Below are 25,416 nucleotides of genomic sequence, written 5' to 3' on the forward strand. Positions count from 1 at the left end.
TTAATCAAACCAATGTCTAAACTTGTACAATGAAAATCCAATACAAAATCCACCCCTAACATGGCATGGTTCCACCCACTCACTTCATTTCAGTTTAGTCCGAAGGGATCCCTGCCAGCATTCCACGGCCCCACCCTTTCCATGCCGCCTTTAACAAAAATAACAACTCACAGCTTTCCGTTGCGGCTCCTGTAAACTGAAGGAGCCAACCGAGCACGGGGGAGGAAGTGTGTGCAGACTTACAAGGAGAGCCTCCTTCCCTCCCCATCCACAGGGGGGTAAATGTTGGCCAGGGCTTTATGGGGAAAATGCCACGGACTAGCTGCTGAAAATTCCCCACAGGACACTAACTGAGCATATTTCTCTGGATAAATTTCTTGGTAACTTTGTGGGGGGGGGGGGGTAGGGAATGGTTGAGGTTCTGGTAAACGAAGTGTACAGCAAGATACCAATTAACACACAGTTTTGCCACGTGTACCCTGTGAACATCAGCTCATTGCACATGCAAGGGAGACGGAAGGATCACGAGAAAGTTTTGTTCACATCCCTTATTTTTTGTTTTTGTGTTTTTTTTTAAAAAAATTACTTCCATGGCCCATTTCCTCCGACACTCCGTTCTTCTTCTCAGGTTGAAGAGGACTGATAATATTGTCCATAATTCCATGCATTTGGGTAGTTGTACTAGACAGAGGGGGGAGAAAGAAAATATTAGCAAAGGGTTCGCCACAACATTGGTGTGCCAAAGCTGGAAGCTGCTCTTCCAGAAGGCACAGATGCTCCCCCCCCCCCATGCAATCCTTAATACCCCCTTCCCCCCCCCCCATGCTCTGGCAGAGGGACTTGTCTGCGTGGGTCAGCTGGCTCCCCACCACCAGGCCACGATGCTCAGACCGACCCATCAGGGAGCAGCTGGCCAAGGTGCCCACTCACCTGGTACCAAGCGTTATAATTGTAGGCTGCCTGGCTGGCTTGCAGGTCTCCGTCCGTCATCTGCCCTGCAGCCAGGGCTGCCTCATCAATGTGGCTTCTCTTCTCATCCAGCTCCTCACACCTGCAAAATTAAATGTGCAGGGCTGGGATCAGAGCCCGCTTGCTGCACAGCATGCCCAAGAGGCTGGCTCTCAAAGCCCTGCAGGCCCTTGGGGAGATGGAAACATCCATAGCATTCAGTCGGGGTTCTCTCTGGCATTACTGCAGGGTGGACTTTTCTCAGGAGAGCCTTTCTGCTCAGCTGAGCCCAATCCTTCGCAGGTCCAAGCACCCGTGTAGCCTGGGAGTCTGTGGGGGGGGGGGGGGGGCTCGGGGTGCAAGCCACCCTCGGGTCTTCTCAAGCAGCCGCTTCCCAGGGGCTGCAATGGGCATACATACAGCAACACAAAGCAGACTATCTGAGCCTGGCCCCCTTGGAAACAGCAGGGAGACAGTCCGTGGCGGGCTCTTTTGGGAGGGGAGCCAGGCCCACCCCCTGACAGCCACTGTGACAGCGTGGAAGCAAAGACGAGGACAGGAGGGGAACGTGTAACCACAAAAAGCTTCAGAGAACATTTCAGCTTGGCATTTATAGAGCTGCTGTTTCTCAGCAAGAGGCTCTCAAGCACTTAGCTGGATTCTCAAAGAACTTAGAAAGATCATTTGGGGGGGGGGGCGGGGAGAGAGAGAAAGAAAGGCTCTTTCCAGTTCCAAGCCGGAATGGACCCATCAGACTGCAGGAAGAAGGCTCACCTCAGCCCGCCCACCCCTCTATTTTATTTATGTACTTCACAGCCTCCCTTCCCAATGGGCACCCAGAGGGGTTCTCTGCTGTTCTTTCCAGGCAACAAAATCTCTGATATGAAGAGCTGCTTTTTTATGCCCCACTTTTCACTACCCAAAGTAGCTTACAATCTCCTTCCCTTCCTCTCCCAGCAGCAGACACCCTGAGAGGCAGGTGGGGGAGGAGGAGTGGCGAATCAAGCCCCCTTCTCTGGATTATACACCACTGCTCCTGGCCCTGACACCGTGCTAGCTGCACCCTGTCCCAGTGAGGCAGGCTGGCTCCAAGCAGAGAACACAGGTATGCTCCTGGTCCTGGCTGCAGGGAGTCCTTCCCATGCAGTCTGAAGTGATGCAGCCCAACCGCCCGTTCATACCCGTTTTCAGCTTTCCTTTTCAAAGTCTCCTGTTCCTTCAGAAGGGACTGATGCTCTTCGTAGGCACCCAAAAGCCTGTCCAAAGTGGGGGGAAACAGAAAGCATAATGCCCAGATTAGACCTTAGGGGGCTTCTGTCACAGGCCTCTCTTGCTGGCTCCCCCCCCCCCCACACTGCCAGAAGTCCCCTGGGATTGCACAGCAGGCATTCCTGGCCAACGCTGGGAGGATAAATAATCACCCCAGTAGAGGAGCCACCTACTGAAGCGAACAAACCAAATCTGATTCGCTTCCCCCAATGAAGCAGCGTTCTCCTCCTCCAGGCCCCCCAAACGGTCTCTGTGACCTCCCTTTCCATCTAATTATGCCACCACTGCCAGGATAAGCTCAGGAAGAAGCCTCACTTGTTCACATCCAGGCCGAAATCTTCCAGGAACTCCACTTTCCGTTGAGAAAACAAGATCCTCATCTTGATGGGCAGAGTCCCGCTGATGGCTTTGTCAAAGCAGGCGATGATGTGCTCTTCGTTTTGCTTGAGGTCTCCGTTGTACTCCATTTCCAACAAGTTCAGATACAATTTGGGGTTGTCCTGAGCCCAGAGAGAGAGAGAGAGAGAGAGAGATTTGGACTGCGCGGGGCTCTCGAGAACAAGGCACCACTAGCCCAGAAGGCCCTGCTCACACGAGCAGCAGACTGGCTGGCAAAGCAGCCCTGCAGGATCTGAGCCTGCTCCAAACACGGCCCATGCTGCAGGATACCACACAATCCGGAAGGGCAGCCTGGAACTGGCCACCTTCCCGGCGGCTACCACAGGCATCTCTTCCGTCCCGTGCAAAGAACTGGCCGGCAAGGTTGACTCCCTCCCCACACCATTAAAGTAAAACCAAGAAACCAAAATCACCCGGCTCCTCTGGGTGCCCACCAACCACTGCCTCCAGAAAGAGAAGCACGAGGGCAGCAAGGAATTGGGGTGGGGGTGGGGGAGAATCGGTCTTCCCTGGGACTGCCCCATGCCCACCCACCCAGTTAGCACTGCTTGGATCAGGGCTGAATTAGCACCCGCACCCCGACTGCAAAACCTGCCGGAAGCAAGATGAGAAGGCACACACGCACTCAGGACTAGCAATGCCTTCCCCAAGAGAAGAGCAGGAGAGTCCAGATGCGTGAGACACCCCTTGAGAGTGAGGAAAAAGCACCCAGCAAGTTGGTATCATGACAAATCCCCCCCCACCACCACCAATGCCCTCGTTTTCATCAGAATATATCTACAGCTCTGGACTTGAGAAGCCATTCCAGTAGGTGGACACTTTTTTTTGTTTGGGGGGGGCACCATTATGGCATAATAATTCTCCATAATTACAAAGGCCATATCACTTTGTCCTCAAGATTTTTCTCTCCCTAAAACTTCAAACTGCTCTCCAAACAAATAACAAAAACAACCGAAACGGTTTGAAGAGGCTTCCTTATGGAAGCTGCTGCAAGAGAACAGGCGCTGGTGTTTTCCGCATGTTCGGCATCCTGGACAATGTTCAGCATGGACCATGTTGGGAGCATTTCAGACTCCCCGGAGACTGGTCAGCCATTTGGCTATTCTGAGGGCGCAATTAAGGCCAGAGGCGGCTGCGTGAGACCAGGACCAGGTCCCCTCTCCCTTGCAAAGACGGTCGCCGTGCAAAGAGGGTTCTGCCTCAGGGGGGTGGGGGCCACATCCAGGGCTACCTTGGGAATGCAAGCCAGGCAGGCAACATCAGTTTAGAGGGACTGGCGTCTCCACGTCACAACTAGGTGCATTGCAGAGGCAAGGAAAGGTCATCACGGTTGCCTGCCAGCCCCAAAGATGCCGTGGGGGGCGTCCGGCCAATCTGCCGGAAGGTACGTACCCTGTCTCTGTCGATGGCCTCCAGGAGCACTTTACGGGCCTTCAGGAGGGACTTCTGGACTTTGAACAGGTGCCGAGCGAGCTTCACCGCGAAGAAGGACGCCTCGTAGCTCGACTTAGAGTTCCTCACCGCCTCCTGCAGGAGGTGCTCTGCCTCTTCCAGGTTCCCGTGTCGGCGCTCCAAGCTCACTCTGCGCAAGCGGATCATGGCCAGGCCAGAAACGTTCTCCTCAAAAATCTTCAGGATTCTTCTGGCTTCGTTGATATTCCCTGGAAGCACGACAGAGAGCAAATGGTCAGTTTTCTGGCAGCAACACAGAAGTGGCTGGAGTTCAGAGTGGGGCTTCCACAGGCCAAGCTTAGCGGTGGGGGCTAAACCACAGGCCACATCTTTAATATCTTAAAACCGCTGAATGCAACGCTTTGTGGGTGGGTGTCCTCACTAGATATGGTGCCCCTCCCTCCCTCCCTGCCCTCTCTGAACAGGTCTCCAGAATGAGTGCTCTCGGTCTGAAGGAGGGAAGCTTGGCAAAGGCCTTCTTTGGTGCACAAACATTTTCAAGGCATTTTTCTGTCCGATCAGAGTCCAGAAGCAGGAAAACATAACAACCACTGAAACACATCTGAGCAACTAAACATACAGTTAAAAAGTTATAAAATAATTAAATTACAAATACATAAACAACACTAGGAGGGCCAATCACAGTGTGTGTCTGTGGGGGGGGGGGGAGTATGAGACACGAAACAAAGAGGTTGTCATCTTCTGGGAAAGGGCATGCTATTTATGTCTGAGTTGACAATGAATTCTTATACTTTTAAATATTTTGACATTCACTGCCCCGTGCACCCCGATTCGGTGGAAAAAATACATATACCGTATATACTCGCATATAAGCCGAGGCACCCAATCACACCACAAAATGCTGGAAAAACTTAATGACTCACATATAAGCCGAGGGTGGTGTTTGGATAGTGGCTTTTTCTCCTTTCCTCCCCTCCCCCGTTTTGGGCAGGATTTCCCCCCTTTTCTTCCCACACCCTCCTTCTCCCTCCTCTTTTCCTCTGATCCCTCTTGCCTTTATTCCTTCCTCCTTCTGCTCTCTGCTCTCCCTCTGAGACAGAGGCTTCAGAGCTTCCTGCAAGATGTGCTAGCCTCATTAAGGCGGGGGAGGTGGAGACTGCTCTTTCCCTCCCAGGCTTGCTGCCTCTCTGTTGTTCCTGCCTCTGCTTCTTCAGGCAAGAATAAACCAAGGGGGACTTTTTCAGCTTAAAAAAAGGGCTGAAAAACTCATCTTATATGCGAGTATATACGGTAATTCTGGGAGCAGAGGCTAAGAAATAGAATTAAAACATAATCAATCAGGTGCTTCTATTCTTGAACCTGACTCTTGGGGGCTGACAGCTGCCCTTAATCTTATTTATTTATTGGATTAATTACCCACCACTCTTGATAAACGTCCTACGGCCAGTTATAATAACAATAAAACCCCCAATACAGAACCATTAAAAATCCAATGATCCATATTAAACAACACCCCGGCGTAGAGCAAAAGAAAAGCAACAACTGCCCCCCACCCCACCCCTGGTGCTTTGGGGGGGGGAAGAAACTCTCTAGGGGTAGTCAGTCAAGGAATAAATCTAATGATAATAATAATAATGATAATAATAATAATGATAATTATAATCTTTCTCTAAATCTCCTATTCGGCATAGAATCTTGAGTCGTAGAGGGGTCCCTCGATCCTCAACCAAAGACCCGGCAGAAGGGCTCTGTTTTACAGGCCCTGCGGAAATACAAAGGCTCTTAACAATAAACGCCTCGCCCATCTCGCCATGGTGTCCCTTTAGAACATAGCTGTGTTCAGTATTTGGGATTTAACAGCCAGTTCCCCCCTCTGCCTGGGCACTGAAGACTCCATGGCCTCCAATGCTCTCACGACAATCATACCGCCTCACTGAACAGTGCCGTTCTTTTGGCCCCAGGCTCCCCCCCCTCCGCCCCCTGCTCACCTTGCTGCTCTTCGAAAGCCGCCCAGAGCAAGTGCACCATGGGCTTCTTGGACAGGTGTATCGTGCAAGCCCGGCTGTAGACGTGCCGCACCCCTTCGATGCTGTGGTTCTCCATGTACTTGGCATACTGCATTTGAAGACAGAGCACAGACTGAATAATTCACAGCTTCCTCCGGGCTGCTGAATACTTGAGAGAACTATAAAATTCTTGTGTTTAAACCCACTCAGCACCTTTATTGAACCATTAGACTAGTTTCTGTAAGGAAGGACGAAGAGAGGCAACGAAGTTGGCATATGCAGCTGTCAAATCTGGTTGCAAGCAGACCATCTCCTAATGCAACAGATATAGTTGTTACACATGAACAACATTCAAACAAGAGTACAGAAGGTTAGTCGCTGGTCAGCCATGTCGGCCAAAGGGAAAGCGGCGCTCGGGAGCCTCGAGGCCTCGCACCTTGATCCAGAACTCCTCGTAGAGGGCGCAGGAGATCACGCATCGCTCAAAAAGGACCACCACGCGCTCGTGAGTCCCGTTCTCGATCTCAAAGTCCAGGTACTCCTTCCAGTTCTTGAGCTGCGTTTTCTCCAGGGGCTTCACGTGGAAATAGGGCCGCTTGATCTGGAAGGGACGCACGCAGTCAGAACTCGAGCGCGGCAGTGTAACAACACACCGTAACACAACACAGATCTACGCAAGGGTGTTACAGAACTGGCAACTGCATCTCCAGGCCTAGGCTAGTTGCTTGTGATTGTCACATTTCTTTGCCGCCCCCTCTCCGGAGAGGCTCACAATCCCCAAAAGGTCTCCCTACCTCAGGGGCACTTGGAAAATGAGAGGATTCGGAACCGAGGCCTAGCCCTCCGCTCTGCACTTGACGGCCCAGGCTGGCCCAGTCTTGTCGGTCCCGGTCAGTATCTGAGTGGAAAACTGCGCTTCTGATCATTAATGCCGCTCACCCAAACAAATACATGACATTCACTGCGTAGACAGCTGAGAGGGGCCTGGAGAAACATCTGGAGCAGAGCTTCATTCATGCATGGCTATTAGGCAGAAGGAATAGATGGAGCACTCTGTCTGGGGCAGGGGCTCCCTGTTTTCTTGGTGCTGGAGGGGGAGGGGGGGCTTCTAGAATTCTGATCCTGGTGGACCTCCTGATTGTTTATGGCAGGACCCCTGCCTCTCAGAATGGCATTCTGTCTTCCACTCACAGTGGCACCCCTTAGTAAGGCTATGCTTGGGCCAGAGCCAGGCCAGACTCCATTTCTTAGCCCCAGGTTCAGAAGGGCAGCCTCTGCCTGACACAGGCATTGCTCTCCTCCCCCTTCTCCCCCACCCCATTGCATTGCTGATTCAGTGGCTTGGCTCCATCCTGTTTGCCCAAAGGCAAACATCTTGGTCTTGCAAACAGGACTCGCCTTGGCCCCTCTGCCAGGGGAAGTCTCTTCCCCAGCCTCAGCAGCTAGACCCATTGAGACAGGAGGGCTCCTTTCCTTAGACCCATTCACTCCTTTGTCTAGGCCCATCAGCACCCTTCTCCGGACTGGGCCAGGCCTTGCCCAACATCCTGCCCCATGGAAAATTCCATCCTGTGCTCCCCTCGGCCACATCACGTAGCCCCCTCCCAAAAAACATATATAAGCAGTGGCTGTACACAGCCACTCCGAGTGACTCCTCCCGTCACGCTGGCTCATGTCGCTGATCTCTGACTCTCCACTCTACAGGAACACTAACTGTACTCTTCCCACTCTATCCTTCCCTATACGACTGCTTGCTAGCGTGCTAGATATATTTTTATTATTTTCCTTCTAATGAAGACTGCTATTATTTTTACTAAACTCCTGTTGTCTGCCTTGAGTTCTTAAAACCCTGGCAAACAATCCGTTTCGCTACGTTACCAACCTCTCACTAGGCTCACTCCCCACTGCTGAGTATCCACGTGTCACGGGACACGATGAGCCCTGGGATTTTGACAAAAGAGCATTGGGCTGGATTGGCCTGATCCTGCATGGCTTCTTTTATGCCCTTATGGCTTCTTATGTCAAAAAAATACGAGTCAGTATTACCCATACCACGTCCACTCAATGTTAGGCCAAAGCTCTTTTTTTCCTTTCAGGGAAACCAAACTCTCTGCCTTTCCTTAAATGCCTGATACACGGCCCTGAACACCTTAAAGGAAAAGAGAGGAACGGCAGGGTGAGATGAAACACACCAACACTTCATGGCGTCCTTATAGCTCCGGCAGCTTCACACCTAGTGGACCACCTCTTCTGACACGTTCTCCCCCAAAATGTGTGTTCTTCAATCCATAACCTGCTCGCAGTGCCTGGCCCCAAAATGTTCACCCGGCCTCAACCAGGACAAGGGTCTTCTTTGTGGTGGCCCCATGGAATCAGCTGTCAGATGGTCTATGGGCCCGGTGGGACTGTTCTGAGTTCTGCAGGGCCTGCAAACCAGAGCTCTTCCGTTGACTTTGCACTATGTGGCCTGCCTTTCATTTTGATCGCAACCAGGGCCAGATCTCTTCTGTCTCAACCCTACAGGGTGGAATGAGCTCCCAAAAGAGCAGAGGGCCCTGTTGAAACTAGGGTTGAGCGCCAGCAGGCGTACAGACGCAGGCACAGAGCTCAATTCCACAGGGCCTGCAAGACAGAGCTCTTCCGCCAGGCGTTTGATTGGGGCCGATCAAGATACAACATCTACATACTCTGAATATGGGAAGTGATTCCCGGGCAGGATACTAGAACGCAAGAACAGACGTTATGGGTTGGCTATTATGATGACAGATATTCTGAATTTCTGTGATTTTAAATGCTGTAAACTGCTCTGAGCCAGCTATGCCGGGAGGGGCAGGCACAGAAATCTTCCAAATAATAACTATTTGTGTTCCATCTGGTAATATTTTAGCTGCTGCCTTGAGACAGCTTGCAGCAAAACAAATAATTATACTGATAATGGGAGAAGTGGGTTTCTGGCAACTGGATGCCAGGCGACTCCCTCACACCACACAAGGGGAGGTTTAAGTCTCTTGGCAGTGCCCCTTCAGCAACCAGCCCAAGCACTACCAATACCCAGCAGAACAGCATTAATTAAAATAATCAGACTACGGCAGACAACAAGAGTACAAAAGGGTCTGGATACACACCCGAGTGACTCAGCGCTGTCCTCCATCTCTGCCGACTTCACTCAGTTCAGCATCCACCTGCAGCTGGCCTTGCTCAGCTGCAAAGCGGCCTCTAAGGCCAGACAGCCAGAGCCAAGCCCCACCACCAGGAGGCGCTGTGCGAAACAGGACTGGAATTTCCAGTCTGCATGACCTGAACGGCCACAGGATATATTCACGAGACTCAAGAAGATGGGAACCAGCAAGGCACGACACTGCTGCTGGAGACCACTAGAGGGGCCGCATGCTCTGGACACGGTACCCCTCACAGGGAGCAAGGCAGCCTGTGACACGCCTGCTGCTGCTAATGCTGCTTTCAGAGACAGACCAGCCACAGGATCAACACTCACTGAAGGAGCACCACTGACCTAGCCCCGCCTGCTGTCAAGAGCTGACCCCTGGCCACACACTGGAAGGGGCGAATTGGCCCTGAGGTGTTATTCTGCATCTGCCTGTGTGAGATTTCTGCCAGTTTCTCCATCCCACAGCAGACCTTCTGCAGCCCCCCACCCCACCACAGGGCAGGACTCTGAGGAGGCCAGAAGGGAGGCAGAGGAAACAGCAAGGGAGTGCCACTCTGTGAGCTCGGTTCGCAGGGTCCGATCTGGCAATGAGACTCTGGGAAGAATATTTCCATTCTCCATGTATGCAAGTTGCACTACATTTGAGCTCAAAAAGGAGAAAGGAACAGACAGGGTTGCTTCTGATTGGCCTCAGGCAGACTAAGGGCATGGCTTTCAGGGATGCTTCTGTCCCTTGGCAAACTGGATGTGCTTTATGCTGCCATAAAGGTGTGTGTGTGTCAGACATGCCAATCTCTTACCTTCACCCACCCAACCTCTGTCCCTTCCACTGCTGAACTAGACTCACAGAATCCTAGAGTGGGAAGGGGCCATGCAGGCCATCTAGTCCCACCCCCTGCTCAGGGCAGGATCAGCCTCCAGCATCCAGGAGAAGGATCTGTCCAGCCGCTGCTTGAAGGCGGCCAGTGAGGGGGAGCCCCCCACCTCCTTAGGCAGCCCCTTCCACTGCTGAACTAGACTCATAGAATCCTAGAGTGGGAAGGGGCCATGCAGGCCATCTAGTCCCACCCCCTGCTCAGGGCAGGATCAGCCTCCAGCATCCAGGAGAAGGATCTGTCCAGCCGCTGCTTGAAGGCGGCCAGTGAGGGGGAGCCCCCCACCTCCCTAGGCAGCCCCTTCCACTGCTGAACTAGACTCCTAGAATCCTAGAATGGGAAGGGGCCATGCAGGCCATCCAGTCCACCCCCTGCTCAATGCAGGATCAGCCTCAAGCATCCAGGAGAAAGATCTGTCCAGCCGCTGCTTGAAGACGGCCAGTGAGGGGGAGCTCCCCACCTCCTTAGGCAGCCCCTTCCACTGCTGAACTAGACTCAGAGAATCCTAGAGTGGGAAGGGGCCATGCAGGCCATCTAGTCCCACCCCCTGCTCAGTGCAGGATCAGCCTCCAGCATCCAGGAGAAGGATCTGTCCAGCCGCTGCTTGAAGACGGCCAGTGAGGGGGAGCTCCCCACCTCCTTAGGCAGCCCCTTCCACTGCTGAACTAGACTCCTAGAATCCTAGAGTGGGAAGGGGCCATGCAGGCCATCTAGTCCCACCCCCTGCTCAGTGCAGGATCAGCCTCCAGCATCCAGGAGAAGGATCTGTCCAGCCGCTGCTTGAACACGGCCAGTGAGGGGGAGCTCCCCACCTCCTTAGGAAGCCCCTTCCACGGCTGAATTATAATCCTAGAGTGGGAAGGGGCCATGCAGGCCATCTAGTCCCCTCCCCTGCTCAGTGCAGGATCAGCCTCAAGCATCCAGGGGATCTGTCCAGCCGCTGCTTTGAGACGGCCAGTGAGGGGGAGCTCCCCACCTCCTGAGGCAGCCCCTTCCACTGCTGAACTAGACTCCTAGAGTGGGAAGGGGCCATGCAGGCCATCTAGTCCTACCCTCTGCTCAGTGCAGGATCAGCCTCCAGCATCCAGGAGAAGGATCTGTCCAGCCGCTGCTTGAAGACGGCCAGTGAGGGGGAGCTCCCCACCTCCTTAGGCAGCCCCTTCCACTGCTGAACTAGACTCATCAAATCAAAGAATAAAAAGAGGTGGAAGGGACCTCCTGGGTCATCTAAGTCCCACCCCCCACACAATGAGGGGCACTCACACCCGTATTGATCATCCACTGCAACCTGCCACCCCCTTGAACGTTATGTAGCATAATGATACTTGAGTCTATAAACTTCTTATCATCTTCATATCATCATCATCATCCCAACTGTATGGAACAGACGCTTATTTTATGCATACGTAAGATCACCAGTCCATTGCAATCAGCAATGCCACAGCTACATGAGTTCCATGTTCATGATATGAGGCACTAGTTGAGGACCCAGATCTGAGGCACCTTCCATGCGGCAGGGGCAGATTCTAGCGGAAGCACCAGGTGGTGCCCAGCCGGTTCCCGTAAGCAAAGCCAGAAGCTCAGGCCAATGATGAGAACTGCTTGCAGCCACCTTCCGCTGCCTTTGGAAAGGAGACTTAAGGGCACTCACCCCTTCTTCGAAGGTCCACCGCTTGCTCACTTCATGCTCGTTGTGATTGAACATTTCCTGGTGAATCTCAATGATTCTGTGGCGCATGTTTTCTATTTCAGTGATTAACTGCCAGGACACAAAAGGGAAAACCAGTCATTAGATCCCGATGGAGATGAAGCCTCCGTCAGGCACCACAACTCTGACTGCGCCCTCCGATACCGGCAGCCTCTGTGCAAAAGCCGCTGGCGTATCGCCTCCAGGTGAGGTCCCCGGAGAGCAGCTGCCAGTAGACTGCCAACCCTAAAGGAAGAAACCTTTGAAAAGTTCTGAAGACGGAGTAGAAACAGCACTGGGGCGGGGGAGACTGCAAACTTGGGGGGACTCTGAAATAAACACATATTTTCCTCTGAAACTCCTTTTACTGATTGTGTGTAACATGCATAATTTATACGTTAGTGGGCATCCAAAACAGTACTTTTTAGCTTACTTGGGGGATTTAAAAGTATTACTGTCCTTGGTCCCTATAGGAAAAATTGTAGGGGTGCCCAGGACGTGAGGCAGAGTTGAAAGCTGCTAGACTCTCCGCTACCCCAACACACAGATCTTAATTGTTTGCCCTTTGAGAGGTAGGAAGAAATTAGACTGAGGCGGAACGCAAAGTCTGTAATAAACAAAACAAAGTGTATCATTCAGACTCCTGCATGGTCACAACGTGCAAGAGGGGGTATCTGGATATCAAGTTCATCTTTATCACACTGGAGTGTTTTAACAATGGATTATCATTAAATACAAAGCACATCAGTTGTTGCCCAAATAATTTACCTTTAAGGGGAAGAAGAAGTTGTGAGAATGTTCTACGCATCTACTGACGCTCTGCAGGGTCAGCCTGAAGCATCCATGATACAGATGCTTTTTAATTGCTGGAAAACATTTCACAGGCCTTTCTCCCCCAATGCTCTCCCAAATTTTCGAGGGAAAAACTGAAAAAAGCTCCTCAGGAACACCTCATGTGTTTCTTCTCTATTTTTCCCATGCCTTCCCATCACGAGACAAGATAGGGTCCAAGCCACTAGCCCACCAGTGGCCCTTGACAAGCAGTGAGACTTCACTTAACACTGGCCAATCTCCCCCCATGGTTCCCTGCCCCTCCCACTCATCTGGACCTAAATCTCCACATTTTATCAAGAGATCTCCCAAAGATCAGGTGCACACCTGCTTCTATGGCATCTTCTGACCCTGATCCAAATCCTCGGTAAATTTTTACAGTGGATTGTGGTCATCAAATGTAATTTCAGTGACACCCATTAAAATTACAGGGAAGTCAAGAGAGGGTGACTCTGAGGGACAAAGCAGTGAGCGGTTTTACACTCAGACTGCAAGAAGCAGCTGTTGGCAAACCCTGAAACACAAGAGCCAGGGCAGAAACATTGACATTTCTAGATAACACCAGTCTCCTGAACATTTTAATGTACGGGGGTTTTATTGTTGTTACTCGCCTCGAGACTTCGGGGAGAGGCAAGTAACAAATTTAATCATCATCACCATCATCTCAATGAGCCCCGGTCACAGAAAACGTCCTTTCTGCAGGTGGCTCAATCCACGCCATCGCCACCGTGTTCTGAGAGCCGGAGAGGACAGGTGTTCAAGCGTACCTTAGCGGGGTCTGTGATATCTTCCGTCCCAGAAGGGAGGTCATCTCCAGGGGGCGGATCCTCCCCGCTGTGGCTGTTGGCAGAAGACGCCAGTTCCCGACGCAGCTGAACAAACTGCTCAGTGGTCAGGATGTCCCGGGGCAGGTTGTTCTGGACGTGTTCTTTGAACCTGCAATGCCGCGAGAGGGAAGGGGAGAGAGGAAACCGCCACACTGGCAGTAAGTCCTTGCCGGAATACATCATGGCAAACAAACCACATTAGCCAGACATCTCTGGAGGAGTCCAAGAATCGCCACCTGCAGCACTCTGAATGCGGTTCAGTGAACGGAAGACATACTTGATGAACTCGCCTCAGAAGCTGCTGTTTTCAGAGCAGCACGGATGTTCCACTTCAGCAAGCTCACAACCCAGCTCAGCTGCATATCATGGACACAACGGCCCCCTTTCAACAGCCATTTCCCTCCTGTTTCACATGGATTCTCGTGATTCTTACGGGAATTCAACAGCCCTTCTCATCTTGACTTTTATTATAATATTTATTCAACTTCTAAGCTGCCCTTCTGGGACCAGCTGAGGGCAGTGTGCATGCATAATTTATCAATACAAACAATTAACAGGAAAACACTGAACATTAACAATAGTATTACAACAGATTTTAAAACCTATTAATGCATAAACAGCATCACAGCAATGTCATTTTTTGTCATCGCCAGCCAGAAACTAGACACTGCCAATAACTCTTCCCAGGCTGGGTGGCTCCAGGGGGTGTCTTTTATTTGGGGGGGGGGGGCAGGATGTTATAGGATCACTGGCTCCAACCAAAGGCTTGGTGGAAGAGCTTCTCTGGGAGCCTATTAACCGAGTAGAGGCCGGGACTGGAATGCCATGGCCCTGGTTGAGGCCAAACGTCAGAGATAAGGCCAATAAGCAACAACAAAAATGTGACAATGACAGTCTTTTGACCTGGAACTGAAGACCCCTAAGACCTATTTGCAAGTTCCATTTTCAAAATTTAGCTTGGACTGGGATCCACCTCAGCCACTCAGTTGGGAAATCAGCCAGCATTCCCCAGATCTAAACCCCGGGTGAACTGAAAGCCTCCTTACACACAGCATCAAGGTAATGAACACAATGGCCTTCCGTGCCCTGAGAGCACCTGAATTTAAACGCTTACGTCAAGGCTGAACGTGAACAGCAACGATTGTGCTGACGAGTTTGTACAAATATATCTCAAACCTGGCAAAAACCATAAATTTACTGTTCTTACCCAGCAAAAATTACTCCAGAGCGGTCTTATGACAGAATAAGCCACTCAAGGGAAGCTGTAGGAGCAGGGCCCTCAGAGGAGTTCCAAAGAGGTGGTGAAAGGGAACTTCCCGGGATGCTCACGGCGCAGGATTGGGGAGAGGCTCTTTCTATTGTCATGCCACTTTCCTATCCAGACAAGCCTGGAAATGCAGTCACAGCACACAAGGGCCGTCACTGGCAAGGGCTCATCACCATATTTTATTAACGAATCACTGAATACAACTGAGGGCTGTGTCCAAAGTCAGGTGTGGAGGGAGGGAGGGAGGGAGGGAGGAAGCAAGAAAGGAAGGAGGGAGGGAGGGAGGAAGGAAGGGGGAGGGGGGGAGGGAGGGAAGGAAGGAAGGAGGGAGGGAGGGAGGAAGGAAGGGGGAGGGGGGGAGGGAGGGAAGGAAGGAAGGAAGGAAGGAAGGAAGGAAGGAAGGAAGGAAGGAAGGAAGGAAGGAAGGAAGGAAGGAAGGAAGGAGGGAGGGAGGGAGGGAGGGAGGGCCTGGTCAGAGTCTTTACTAGAAAACTGCAGCTCACTGCTGTGGCCCTCAACAACAAAACTGGCAGACTGCTGGTGGTCCTCTTACCTTTGGAAATGATGACTGTAAAGCTGAGTTGGAATCCCTAGAATGCGTTCAAAGACGGCTGTCACAGCCTTCAGGTTCCCCTGCTCATTTTCCCAGTTGACATACATCTCCCAGAGTTTATCAGAGCGGAAATCTGTTCCTGAGGCTAAGACGGCATGCTCATAGGTCCTGGGACATAAATAACGGAGGTGATCACGGAAACGGTTTCTCAGTTCAGGACCCCGCCCAGAAGCTCCTCCTGGGCGCCTTCTCCCTCAAAGCAAGGCACAGCCAAGTCGCACCACCCATCAAGGCACACCACAGCAGCTTAAGCAGGACTCCTTTTTACTGGGACTCATTAGATTCAGACCAGCCAACGCTTTGGAGACCAACAAGATGTTGAGGGTGCAAGTGAGCTGTGACTCTCCAAAACTTACATCCCCCTCCCCCCAAGTCTCTTTTGTCTCTGAGGTGCCAGTGGGCTCCAGTCTACCTGTTCTACTGAAGACAGGCACCGCTACCTTCTGGGACTATCCTTAAGGCTGATCACATCGGAAAGAACACATGAAGCCGCCTTCTACTGAATCAGACGATCACAGTCGGTATTGTCTACCCAGGCAAGCGGCAGGTCTCCCGGGTCTCAGGCAGAGGGCTTTCACACCACCTGCTAAACGGATCCTTTCATCTGGAGATGCCGGGGATCGAGCCAGGGATCCTCTGCATACCAAGCAGACACTCGAACACTCAGCCACGGCCCCTCCCCTAAGAAGCTGCAGGCTGCGGCCGGCCGGCTCCTGGCATTTTTGGAGGACACTCTGGCCCTAGATCCATACCAGTTTGGCTTTCGTCCTGGCCACGAGGTGGACACTGCGCTGGTCGCCCGAATGGATATCCGGTGCCAGCTAGACTGAGGCAGTTTGGCCATCCTCGTACTTTATGATCTGTCGGTCGCATCTGATGTGGTCGACCACAAGTTGTTGGCCCACCGCCTCACCAGGGCCAGGATTAATGGGACTGCACTGAAACGGCTGATCTCCTTTCTCTGGAACCAGACTCAGAGGGTTGCAGTGGGGGGGAGTGGTCTAAACCCTTTGTGTTCCCATGTGGAGTACCCCAGAGGGCGATACCCTCCCGCACGCTTTTTATGCGCCCTCTAGCCCAGCTGGTCTGAGGCTTTGGGCTGTAACCCGCTCTATGCAGGCCTACCTTCGTCTTTGACCCGGAAATTGTAACTGGTACAAAATGCAGCTATACAAGTCCTCACTCAGTCATCTTGGAGGCCCATGTCCAGCCGGTGCTGTGGCAGCTGCAATGATTACTGGTTTGCTTCTGGATCAAGTTCAAGGTTTGGTTTTTGACCTTCAAGGCTATATGTGGCCTGGGTCCTGCCTATCTGAGGGACCGCTTATCTCAGGGGTAGTCAAACTGCGGCCCTCCAGATGTCCATGGACTACAATTCCCATGAGCCCCTGCCAGCATTCGATTATCTGTTTATGCCCCCCACAGGGCTCTTCGCTCTGTGGGTATTAATTTGCTGGTTGTCCCGGGCCCATGGGATATTCGCCTGGCCCTGGCCCCAACCTGGTGGAATGAGCCCCCAGAAGAGCTGAGGGCCCTGATGGAGCTATCCGGTTCCACAGGGCCTGTAATTTGGAGCTCTTCCGCCAGGTGTTTTGTTGAAGTGGTGGTGGGGGGGTGACCGGAGTTATTACCTGTGGGTCCCGCCCTACTATATGCATTACGATCAGATTCCCTGGTTTTATATCATCTAGGACCACCTGTGTAAGTCCTAGGGCTGGAACAGCAGAACTGAGATTGGGAGAATTAAGAGAAGTTATGCCGCCATCTTATTGTAATTGTGTGTTATGGGGTTTTATGGGTTGTACTATGATTTTATTGATTTTATATTTTGTGAACTGCCACGAGACGGCTGTTGTCATCAAGAGTAAATAAACGTCACAAAATTACACAATGCTAAATTATTGGGGGGGGGGGAGATAGGAACATTGCAAGATGAGAACATCTGCCTTCACTTCACCAGGACAACTCCGCTGCTGCTGGAGTCATCCTCAAGGGATGTCAGAAATCAGAATGTCCGACAGTATGGACGGGTTTTGAAATTTTGAAGCCATTTTGGTTTTCATTTAATACTGGAATAGGTTATCTATTTAGTACATTTATTGATCACCTTTCAACCATAATTGGTCCCTTAGTACCTCTAAGAGGTGTCACTTTTCAAGCAATTTTCTATGTTTCGGATTTCCAGATGAGTGAAAAAGTATCAGATGTCCCCTCACAATGAATGGAAATACTTAATTTAAGCATTCCTCTCTCATGACGGAGGGGACGCTCAATGCTGCCTTTGTAGCTGAGTACAATATAATTGATTGGACTCAGGCGATGAATCGATTAAGCAATTTTTTTACAGTTGGGCAGCCTACATGCAACTAGTGAAGAGCTTACCTACTAAACACCTTGGGAGGGGAGGTACGAATGGCTGTCCTACTTGGACACCTCTTTGTTGAGAGGACAGACAGGCCATAAAAGATCTCCTCTGTGGAGCCTGGAACTTTCCACTGTTAATTACTATGTATAGCATGTTAAAACGTATTTGATACAAACCACATTTATATATTCTTCTGCCTGATAACAAGTTTCAGTGTTTCCCAAAACAGGAAGAGAATTCACGAGGGAATTAGCCGAGACCACTGCCAGTGAGCGTAAAGAACTGACTGAGATGCGAATCCAGGTCATGCAGACTCTACCAGTCTGTTCAACTAGAACTGCTTCTTCATGAGACTGTGCTGAGCCCACAACACAACAACGGATGCACACGCCCTGCCAGGACTTAATGAGGACAAGGGACTTCTCCCATTTCACATGCCCCTAAACTATTTACATTTTGGATTGTCCCTTAGTGTCCCAACTCCATTATCTGCTCCTTCTCGCCATTCAGACTGGGATAAAAGGACCCAGGGACATCCATTCCTACTTGTATCTGACGAAGGGAGCTTTGGCATTCCCTCCCCCCAAATCTTGCGGATCTCAGAAATGCTCCTGAACTGGAATCCAGCTCCCTCCAACTGAGCTCGCAGCAACGACTGACTTACCCCCGAATGTTCCCAACGGTTTCAGCATCACTGGCATCCAGAGTATCCTTGAGGAAGTTTATGTAATGGATCCAGAGGTCAACGCTGAGAGGGATCGCCTGGAGCCCTCTCCGGTACACCTACAAAGAGAACACCCGCCAGCTGACTTTGGGGTCGTCACGGAGGTCCCAAGAGAGTGGCAACATTCCGTTATCCGGTGAACCTTAAGAAATACTAAGGTACTGGAATTTTGTTTAAATAATCTACCATTACCATTTGGGTGGAGGTTGGCTAGAACATGGCAATGTTCTGATCTCCACGGGCGGAGTCTTGATCTTCAAAGCGCAGCGGGGTCCCTGCGTCTGACCAGGCTGTGTGGGCGGGCTTTGGGGTACAGACCATAGGGCACAGACCCTTTAGAGCACCAATGACAGCGTCTGACCAAAAATGCAATAAGATGTAGCAATGGTGACCAGCAAACCAACCACAGTGCTTGAATTTTGAGAAATAATAAATGTATATATAACGGGACAGAAAAGCCCTGCCCTACTTGTTAAGCTGCAGGGTAATGCAGGCGCTTGTGCTACAGAGCCTGACAAACTGTAGCAGAGGGTTAACGCACCTGCCAACAAAGAGAGAAGACATTAGCTCCGGAGGCCGACAGAAAGCCCTGCGTGGGTGGCCAAAAGCTGGCAGGAATGGTCAGGAGCGGGCTGCCTGTCGGTCGCCTCGTTGGACCAAGAGGAAACAGCTGCTGCTACTTACCTCATCCGACTGCTTCATGTTGGCGTGCCGCTTTTCAAGGTCCGCATATTTTTTCCAGTAGCCGTAGCAATACGGGTAGTGCGAGAAAAAACTGTCAAAGGCTTTCCTGGCAGCCAGCAGGTGGTTCTGGGAGGGAGAGACGGCCCAATGTCACCAAGCTTGGACTTTGCCAAGGGCTCTCAAAAGAAAAGCTAGCGGATACTTTGGCTTACCTTGGAACCAGTCTACAGGAGACCCGCTGCAAGAGGGGCACTGACTGATGATTAAGTCTGCACGGGCTGCACCACCAGTCCACAACAACAAAAAACAACTCAAAGGAAAGAGCACAAGGCCTCTTTTCCTGCACTGGATGAGGGCTAGGCAATGCATACCAACACAACGTTTTTTACCTAAGGTTTTGTCCACAGGATTTTGTGTGTTTGCATGTGTGTGTATTTATTTGTAAAGATCTACACCCCCCAAAGAAATTTGCAGTCAAGCACACAAAACCTGCTCCAGATCCCCAGAGAAATCAAAATGGCCTCAGCCAGTCAGAGCTTTTTCAGCCCAGACGCCACCCCAGTGCAACACTTTCCTCAGAGAGATGAAGGCCCTGAGAGACTTCAAACTGTTCTATGGGGCCTGCAAAACAAATCTGTTCCACCAGGCCTAGCTGGTGTCTCTACATAAACAGCAAACACCTGTACACGCACAAAGTCTAACAACATCAAAGCATTTTACCTACCAGAGAGAGAGAGAGAGAGAGAGAGAGAGAGAGAGAGAGAGAGAGAGAGAGAGAGAGAGAGAGAGAGCAGTGTAAACCTGGTTATTTTTAAATGTTTTATCACTTATCTACCATAAGCTGCCCCGAGGGAAGGGTGGCATATAAATTTGAAAATAAATAGAGGCAAAAGAGCAGGTCACGGCTCAGCACCATCCCTCCATGGACAGCGGGAGGAGCTAATGCGGGAGGGCTCTGCATGCAGCTCAAGAGGTGAGCAACGGGGCTGGAGTTACCAGCCTGCAGGTCCCAAACAAGTTTCAGAGCAAGCTGGACTCACTGGGATGCGTTTCTCTGCCTAGGACAGGCGGGCTTCCGCCCGTTCTACAGACCTCACAGGCAAACATCCGCTAAAAATACAGCTGAAGACGTGGACTCTGCACCCACTCCCCAATTAACCAATTATTTAGAAGACATTCCTACTCTTGCTTTTCTCCCAATGAGAATGCAAAACAGCATATGGCCCCTGCTCACCCCTCCTCCAATTTATCCTCTCAATGACCACAAAGGGAACGTTGGGCTGAAAGGAAGTGACCGGCCAAGGTACTTCATTAATACCCGGCCTTTCTCCCCAAAGCAGCTCACATCCCTCTCCTCTCCTCAATTTTATCTTCACAACAACCCTGTGAGTTAAGATAGGCTGAGAAAGAGTGACTGGCCAAAGGTCACCTCAACGGCTTATGTGGCAAAGTGGCGATTTGAACTTAGATCTAACACTTTAACCTCTACAAAAACAGCAACAGAAACCATGTAATGAATGTTTTAGAAGAAAAGCACAGGCAATCAGGGTATTCTATATGTCATTGGTGCTAATGATGAAAAAAGAATGAAAAATTGACATTTTGAAACACTAGAGAAATACAAAACATTTCATTCATTCATTCAATATCACATTACACCGTTAAATGTAAATCCCATTGCCTTAAACGCTCTGTGATGACACAGGCAGCTACTGGAACTCACCAAGCAGGAGAAAGAAGACAAAAAATTCCTGCCAGAGAAATTGTGCACTTGATGTGCCTCCTAGACCTACTGGCCTACCCCAGGGAAGTCAGGAGTACCAGAGAGCAATGCTTCATTAATGTTGTGTGGACCTCACCTCCATCAATAGCTTTTCAGGTTCCATGACCCATCACAGTGGCAGCCAGTGTTTCCTCTCAGCTGTGTGTGAGCGGCCACAAATGAACACAGGAAGCCCCGCTCAGCAGCAGACACGTTGTCACTGCCTGCTTTAAGCATAAAATCCGGTCCCTACAGCTGACATCTCCCTTTCCATCCTCTTCCTATAGTCTAAACCTGGGGGAGTCAACCTGCAGCCCTCCAGATGTCCATGGACTACTATTCCCATGAGCCTCTGCCAGCATCTGGAGGGCCGCAGTTTGACTACTCCTGGTATAGACTTCTAGATACAGGTGAATAGATGGAGAGGGAAAACAGGACGGGAAGAGCTGTGGGGGCTTCATCCTCACCAGCCGTGGGCAAACCTTGAATCAGCAGCCATGCAGGACTGGCAGCCTGCAGAGAGCGGCCTTTTCACTGCACTTTGGACATGACACTTTGCCACAACAGCAAGGACCCCCCAGGATGAGAGGCCTCTCCAGTGCGAACTTCCGAAGACTATGCTTCTTCCCTTCATGGTCCAGCACCCCCCACCCCAAATTAAATCACCTTCCAAAAAGCGTTTAATGGCGGTTAGTTTAACCAAACTTAAATGGACAATTAAATTGCAAACTTAAATGGACTCCGGGGAATGGTAGAGGACAGGAAGGCCTGGAGGATCATTGTCCATGGGGTCGCGATGGGTCGGACACGACTTCGCACATAACAACAACAACAGTTTAACCAAAATTTAACATTCTGTATTTTAAGTCCAGGGGAGGGTGGGGGAGGAGACTTCTTAAAAAGAAACTGCTGGTTGTCTTCCCTGTGATTTTTGTGGTTCGAAAGGGAGAGAATGACAAAGGTCGGGATAAAAATAGCCAAGCAGCAGGCAACAGAGCTCAGCACAAGAGGGAGGACTCCAGAGCCACTCACCTCTTGTTCTACGTATTGCAGGAGGTAGACCCAGCCTGTGAAGTCCTGTGGGTTTGTCTCAACGACCTTCCAGAACTTCTCGAACTCAGCAGGGAACGAGGTCTCCAGCTCCGGCTCCGGCGTCTTGGCAGCCTCCACGTCGGCCATTTCACTCTCCTGGGGTTTCTCCTCCTGGGCAGGGGCCCCCGGGGAGTTGTCAGGGGACTGCTCCATCTCCGTGACGCTCATGATTTCTGTGCTGAAGTCAGCCAGCTGCTCACTGTTGACGTCCGTGGTCTTGCCCATGCTGTCGCTTTTCCCGTGGCTCTCGTCCTCCGGATGATCCTCACTCTGCATAGCGACGGAAGGGGCTCTCGTGCAGTTAGAAAATAGCCTGTGGAAGTAGAGGAGCATTAACAACGGCCAGGAGGGAATGCCGAACACAAGACCTCCGGACTCAGGTGGACAAGGAGCTTGGGGAAACAAAAAAATGAATAAAAGGGACTTGCCCCAAGCCACCCTGCACATCACTGTGCGTATGGAGGGTCAGGTATATAAGCTTGGATACCAAACATCTAAAGCCATCTACCTGTCCTGCATCCAGGGATCTCATTTGTACAACTTGAATCATAAATCTTACTCAAACAATGTGAAGGTAGCTGACAGCTTTTTTCCCTCTTCGCCATCTACTAGGGCCCTACCTGTCCTCAGAACACTTGGCCATAGTGATCCATGCGCTGGTCGCTTCCAGACTAGACTTCTGTAATTCACTTGTCTGACCCAGAAACTGCAATGGATGCAAAATGCGACTGCAAGTCCTCACTGGGACATCTTGGAGGGCCCATATCCAGCGGGTGCTTCGTCATCTGCACTGGTTACCAGTCTGTTTCTGGCTCAAGTTCAAGGTTTTGGTATTGACCTTTAAGGCCATACGCTACTTACCTGAGGGACCGCTTGGTTGATTATGCCCCCCCGCAGATCCCTTTGCTCTGCAGTTATGAATTTACTGGTTGTCCCAGGCCCCTGGGATGTTCGCCTGGCCTCGACCAGGGCCAGGGCCCTTTTGGTCCTGGCCCCAACCTGGTGGAAGGAGCTCCTGGAACAGCTGAGGGTCCTGCCAGACTCAAGTGTTTGGAGAGCACACTCCCCCTTTTCAACCTCTCCCAGGCTTCAGTGTCTCCACCCATCCCTCCCCTGCTGGGGCATGTAGCATATTTGACTCTATACCCCCTTTGACATGTAGGGCAGCCCCTCCGCGGCAGGCTCCCAGAGCTTCTCCCCAAAGAGGACCCGATCCTGTTGATTTTCATATCCAACCGTGTTTCTGAAACCCTCGGCCAGCTTGGCACAGGCCTTAAGGGCTGCGGCTCCTAATCCGGAGAGCCCCGTTTGATTCTCGGCTCCTCTTCCGCATGCAGCCCGCTCGGTGACTGTGGGCCAGACACAGTCCTGCTAGAGCGGTTCTCACTGAGTAGTCAGTTCTGCCCGAGCTCCCTCCGCCTCCCTCTCAGGAGGGGGGGGGGTCTGTTGTGGTGCGCATGCGCCCCTCGTGCTCCTCCGGGGCCTCCCGGACGCCGCTCTTTCTCCTGCCGCGGCCGAGACGGACCCAGCCGCCCCCCCCCACGGGCCAATGAGGGGGCGGAGCCAGGACGGGGCGGGGCCAAGGGGGCTCCCCTCCCCCTCCCCCTGCGCAGGCCCAGGGCAAGGGCGGGGCGGGCGCGCGGCCTGGGGGTCTCCTGAGGGGGCTCTTCCCTCCCGCCCCACCCCGCCCCCTTCCCGAGGGGGGTCCCCTCACTCTCGCCCCCGCCCCTCACCTGCCCCCCCCCTCACCAGCCGCCCTCACCTGAGGCGCCCGCTCGGCCATGGGCCCTCCGCCACAGACGACGCAGCTCCCGCTCGCCCTAAGACCCACTGCGCAGGCGCGCCAGGCACAGGCCCGCCCTCGGCCCTCACCTGACCTGCGCAGACGGAGGCCGCGCAGGCGCACGAGCCGCTCCGCTACCCGCGGCCGGAGGGGACCTGGGAAGGCGCATGCGCCCTGTCGGCGCGGCCCGCGCGCCCCTCTCCTGCCCACGTGGGTTGGGCCGAGGGCGGGGCGGATGCCAGCCTCCCGGGGGGGCCTGGAGAGGGGCGGGGCTTCCTGGCCTCGCGGGAGTCGGGTGTAGTGCCTCGGGCTGGGGAGGCTCTGCTCGAGCGGAGCAGCAGAAGGGCCGGCAGGAGCCCCCAAGGGAACCGCCCTTGTTTTAATTATTATTTGATTGATGATGGATTGCCTGCCCCTCCCAGATCAGCCGGCTCGCGGCGGGTTACTATAAAAGGGGTAGTTGTGAGTTGCTGGATTGTGCGCGGGGTTGGACTAGATGACCCCGCTGACCCCTTCCAGCTCTAGGGTTCTATTCAGGTATTTGCATCCCGCCCTTCCAATGCTCAGGGCGGGTAACAACATAAAAACAAATAGGAAAATAATAACAGTTGTATTCAGGGCGTAAGCATTTGTGCAGGCACTTCATCAGACAATGAAATGTACCTTACAAGGCAAGCTGAGTAGAGACTGGGTTATGGATTAGTACTCCATGTCCTGGAGATCTTTACTAGGTACAGGATTAACAAGCTAAGTTTATCAGGTAGTCGTTCGCTTGAGTTCAACTCTAGGTGGGGAAACAGTCAAGGGAATAATGTCAGGATTCAAGGTTAAAGGGCAGAGGCATTCTCAACTGGGGAAGCTGAGAGTAATTAAGTGGGAAGCTGTCCCTAGGCTTCATTCTTCTCCACCCAAGCAGGACTGTGTTGCTTTGCTGATCTGAAGCAGCAGGACTAGCCATGGGGCTCTCTTAATTACTTGTTCCCCACCGGGAAAACGTCTGCCGGTAATCACTAACCTTAACATTTTTATTCCCCTTATATGTTTTTGTGAATGGCAACAGAAACCAAAGGACAGTGCTGCATATATGTTGGATATCTTCATGATGCTGTTTACTAGTTTCCTGCTTACTCACTCCTTATATCTGCACTCTGATGATCCCTGTTCTGTTGTCTAAGGCAGCTTGCATGCACATGAAAGCTCGCACCTAGAATAAACCTTTGTTGGTCTTAAAAATGCCTTATTGGACTCAAATTTGGTTCAGCTTCTAGGAAAGTGTTCAGGCTGGATTTGGAGAAGACTTATCTTTGTGTCCATCTGTGGCATCAGTAAATCTCTCCTCTAACCCTGCAGTTCAAAGGAATGTGGGTCCACAAAAGCTTAATATGTTGGTCTTCAAGGCCCCACCGGACACAAACTTTGCTCAACCTTCTCCCTGTTTAGTTCATTACTGGAATGTAAAAGATCCTGTGTCCTCACATCACTGTGATTATTGAGCATGAGACAGATGGATGATGTTCCTAGACCCATCGATCTGAAAGGCTCCTACAGGCCATCTAGTCCACCCCCTTCTCCATGCAGGTTCAGCCTGTGTTGCTCTTCATTTTAACATCCCTGAACTTCAGGCAGCTGCTTTCATGGGCACAACGTAGGTGAGTTGCCAGCAGCACATCCTGACGCCCAAGCAGCTTCTCTCCCTCCCTCCTCT

The 25,416-nt window shown here is 51.7% G+C and overlaps 1 protein-coding gene and 1 non-coding gene across 2 annotated transcripts; both read right to left on the reverse strand.

The window, feature by feature from the left end:
- Window positions 1–385: 385 nt before the first annotated feature.
- On the reverse strand, window positions 386–23,824 carry PRPF39 (pre-mRNA processing factor 39). Its single transcript, XM_077324146.1, has 14 exons — window positions 23,691–23,824; window positions 21,869–22,241; window positions 19,075–19,200; window positions 18,331–18,449; window positions 15,242–15,409; window positions 13,362–13,530; window positions 11,728–11,835; window positions 6,472–6,636; window positions 6,018–6,144; window positions 4,009–4,277; window positions 2,533–2,717; window positions 2,130–2,204; window positions 931–1,051; window positions 386–681 (listed from the first exon to the last, which is right to left on the reverse strand). Exons 2-14 carry the CDS (start codon window positions 22,202–22,204, stop codon window positions 625–627), a joined length of 2,025 nt encoding a protein of 674 aa, XP_077180261.1. The 5' UTR covers window positions 22,205–22,241; window positions 23,691–23,824; the 3' UTR covers window positions 386–624.
- LOC143831059 (small nucleolar RNA SNORD127) lies at window positions 3,868–3,952 on the reverse strand. The gene has a single exon (XR_013228693.1). It is a non-coding gene; the product is annotated as a small nucleolar RNA SNORD127 (small nucleolar RNA).
- Window positions 23,825–25,416: the final 1,592 nt, after the last annotated feature.

The sequence above is a fragment of the Paroedura picta genome, chromosome 2 (assembly GCF_049243985.1).
Source record: "Paroedura picta isolate Pp20150507F chromosome 2, Ppicta_v3.0, whole genome shotgun sequence".
NCBI classification, from domain to species: Eukaryota; Metazoa; Chordata; class Lepidosauria; order Squamata; family Gekkonidae; genus Paroedura; species Paroedura picta.

What these genes read in the sequence shown, in the direction of transcription:
- PRPF39 (XM_077324146.1), bottom strand. Translation starts at nt 22,204, where the DNA reads ATGCAGAGTGAGGATCATCCGGAGGACGAGAGCCACGGGAAAAGCGAC. An exon ending in GGTGGACCTTCGAAGAAGGG is followed by an intron (nt 6,637 to 11,727) that starts GTGAGTGCCCTT and finishes CGTCCCTTCCAG; the next exon opens with ATCAAGCGGCCCTATTTCCA. An exon ending in ATTATAACGCTTGGTACCAG is followed by an intron (nt 682 to 930) that starts GTGAGTGGGCAC and finishes CCCTCTGTCTAG; the next exon opens with TACAACTACCCAAATGCATG.